At 44.4% G+C, this 2,500-nt stretch overlaps 1 protein-coding gene across 1 annotated transcript in view; it reads right to left on the reverse strand.

Annotated features, from left to right (window-relative positions):
• Nucleotides 1–2,500, reverse strand: part of LOC119571197 (calpain-A-like) — a gene marked incomplete at both ends in the record, with an annotated part of 10,404 nt that overhangs the window by 7,172 nt on the left and 732 nt on the right. Inside the window, 1 exon segment of the mRNA XM_037918610.1 lies at nucleotides 209–326. Within this exon segment, the coding sequence (XP_037774538.1) occupies nucleotides 209–326 (118 nt within the window).

Genomic DNA, 2,500 nt, shown 5'->3' on the forward strand with positions numbered 1-2,500 from the left:
CTCCTCCTCCCTCCCCCCATCTCTCTTCCCCCCCTTCACCCTCCTCCTCCCTCTCCCTCTCTTCCCCTTCTCTCTCTCCCTCTCCCTCCTCCCCCTCCCTCTCCCTCTCCCTCCTCCCTCTCCCTCTCCCTCCTCCCTCTCTCCCTCTCCCTCTCCTCTCTCTCCCTCTCCCTCTCCCTCTCCCTCTCCCTCTCCCTCTCTCCCTCACCTGAAGTGGAAAATTCCTGCGTAGTTGTCTCCAAAGCCCTGGTCACTGGGGACGATCTGGTAGAAGAGGCGTTTGTTCAACGTCAGGTTTGCAATGGCAGCGAGGAGCCAGCAATCACCTGCAACGAAGGAGGGAGATGGGGAAAAATTGCGATGAAGGAGGGAGATGGGGAGAAATTGCGATGAAGGAGGGGGGTGGGAGGAAATTGTGATGAAGGAGAGAAGTGGGTGAAATTGCAATAAACAGGACGATCTGGTAGAAGAGGCGTTTGTTCAACGTCAGGTTTGCAATGGCAGCGAGGAGCCAGCAATCACCTGCAACGAAGGAGGGAGATGGGGAAAAATTGCGATGAAGGAGGGAGATGGGGAGAAATTGCGATGAAGGAGGGAGGTGGGAGGAAATTGTGATGAAGGAGAGAAGTGGGTGAAATTGCAATAAACAGGACGATCTGGTAGAAGAGGCGTTTGTTCAACGTCAGGTTTGCAATGGCAGCGAGGAGCCAGCAATCACCTGCAACGAAGGAGGGAGATGGGGAAAAATTGCGATGAAGGAGGGAGATGGGGAGAAATTGCGATGAAGGAGGGAGGTGGGAGGAAATTGTGATGAAGGAGAGAAGTGGGTGAAATTGCAATAAACAGGACGATCTGGTAGAAGAGGCGTTTGTTCAACGTCAGGTTTGCAATGGCAGCGAGGAGCCAGCAATCACCTGCAACGAAGGAGGGAGATGGGGAGAAATTGCAACAAAGGAGGGAGATGGGGAAAAAGTTGCGATGAAGGAGGGAGGTGGGAGGAAATTGCGATAAAGGAGAGAAGTGGGTGAAATTGCAATAAACAGGACGATCTGGTAGAAGAGGCGTTTGTTCAACGTCAGGTTTGCAATGGCAGCGAGGAGCCAGCAATCACCTGCAACGAAGGAGGGAGATGGGGAGAAATTGCAACAAAAGGGGGGGAGAGGGGGAAAAAGTTGCGATGAGGAGGGAGGTGGGAGTGGGAGGAAATTGCGATAAAGGAGAGAAGTGGGTGAAATTGCAATAAACAGGACGATCTGGTAGAAGAGGCGTTTGTTCAACGTCAGGTTTGCAATGGCAGCGAGGAGCCAGCAATCACCTGCAACGAAGGAGGGAGATGGGGAAAAAGTTGCGATGAAGGTGGGAGATGGGGAAAAATTGCAAAAAATTGTGGCGAAGGAGGGAGATGGGAGAAATTGAAATAAAGGTAAGAAATAGGGGAAAACTGCGGTAAAGGAAAGAGATAGGGGAAAATTCTGATGAAGGAGGGAAGTGGGGAAAACTGCGGTAAAGGAAAGAGATAGGGGAAAATTATGATGAAGGAGGGAAGTGGGGAAAACTGCGGTAAAGGAAAGAGAGAGAGGAAAATTATGATAAAGGAGGGAAGTGGGGAAAACTGCGGTAAAGGAAAGAGATGAGGCAAATTGCAAAATAGAAGAAAATGCAATAAATAAGGGAGATAGGGGAATATGCAATACAGGAGGGAGATAGAAGAAAATACAATAAAGGAGGGAGATATGGGAAAATTCAATAAATAAGGGAGATAGAGGAAAATTCAATAAATAAGGGAGATAGAGGAATATGCAATAAATAAGGGAGATAGAGGAATATGCAATAAATAAGGGAAATACAAGAATATACAATGAATATGGGAGATAGGGGAATATGCAATAAAAGGAGATGGAGAAAAATGCAATAAAAGGAGAAGGACAGAGGAAATTGCAAGAATTGCAATGATGAGAGATGAGAGAATGTTAAGAAAGATAAGAATGGAGGAGATGGAGGAGCATCCAATAAAGATGGGAAGGAGAGAAAAAAGATAAATGGAAGAGGAAGAGGAAGTAGAAGTAGAAGAAGAGGAGGAGGAGAAAAAGAAAAGAAAAAGAAAAAAAAGAAAAAAAAGAAAAAGAAAAGGAAGAAAAAGAAAGAAAGAAAAAAGGAACGGAAGGGGAGATAGAAGAAATTCCGATAAAGATGAAAAGAGAGAAAAAAAATAATTATGGGAAAATGGAGAACAGAAATAGGAGAAAAAAGATAATAATAAAAGGGGATATAGAGAGAATTTCTAATAAATACAGGAATAGGAGAAAAAAGGAATGAAAAAAGAGATGAAAGAAACTCCAATAAACATGAGAAAAGAAGAATGAAAGGGGATATAAAGAGAAACTCCAATAAATACAGGAATAGGAGAAAAAAAAGAATGAAAAAAGATATAAAGAGAAACTCCATAATACAGAATGGAGAAACAGGAATGAAGGTGAAGATTCTAAAATAAGGAATAGAA

The sequence above is a fragment of the Penaeus monodon genome, unplaced genomic scaffold (genome assembly GCF_015228065.2).
Source record: "Penaeus monodon isolate SGIC_2016 unplaced genomic scaffold, NSTDA_Pmon_1 PmonScaffold_545, whole genome shotgun sequence".
Classification (NCBI taxonomy): Eukaryota; Metazoa; Arthropoda; class Malacostraca; order Decapoda; family Penaeidae; genus Penaeus; species Penaeus monodon.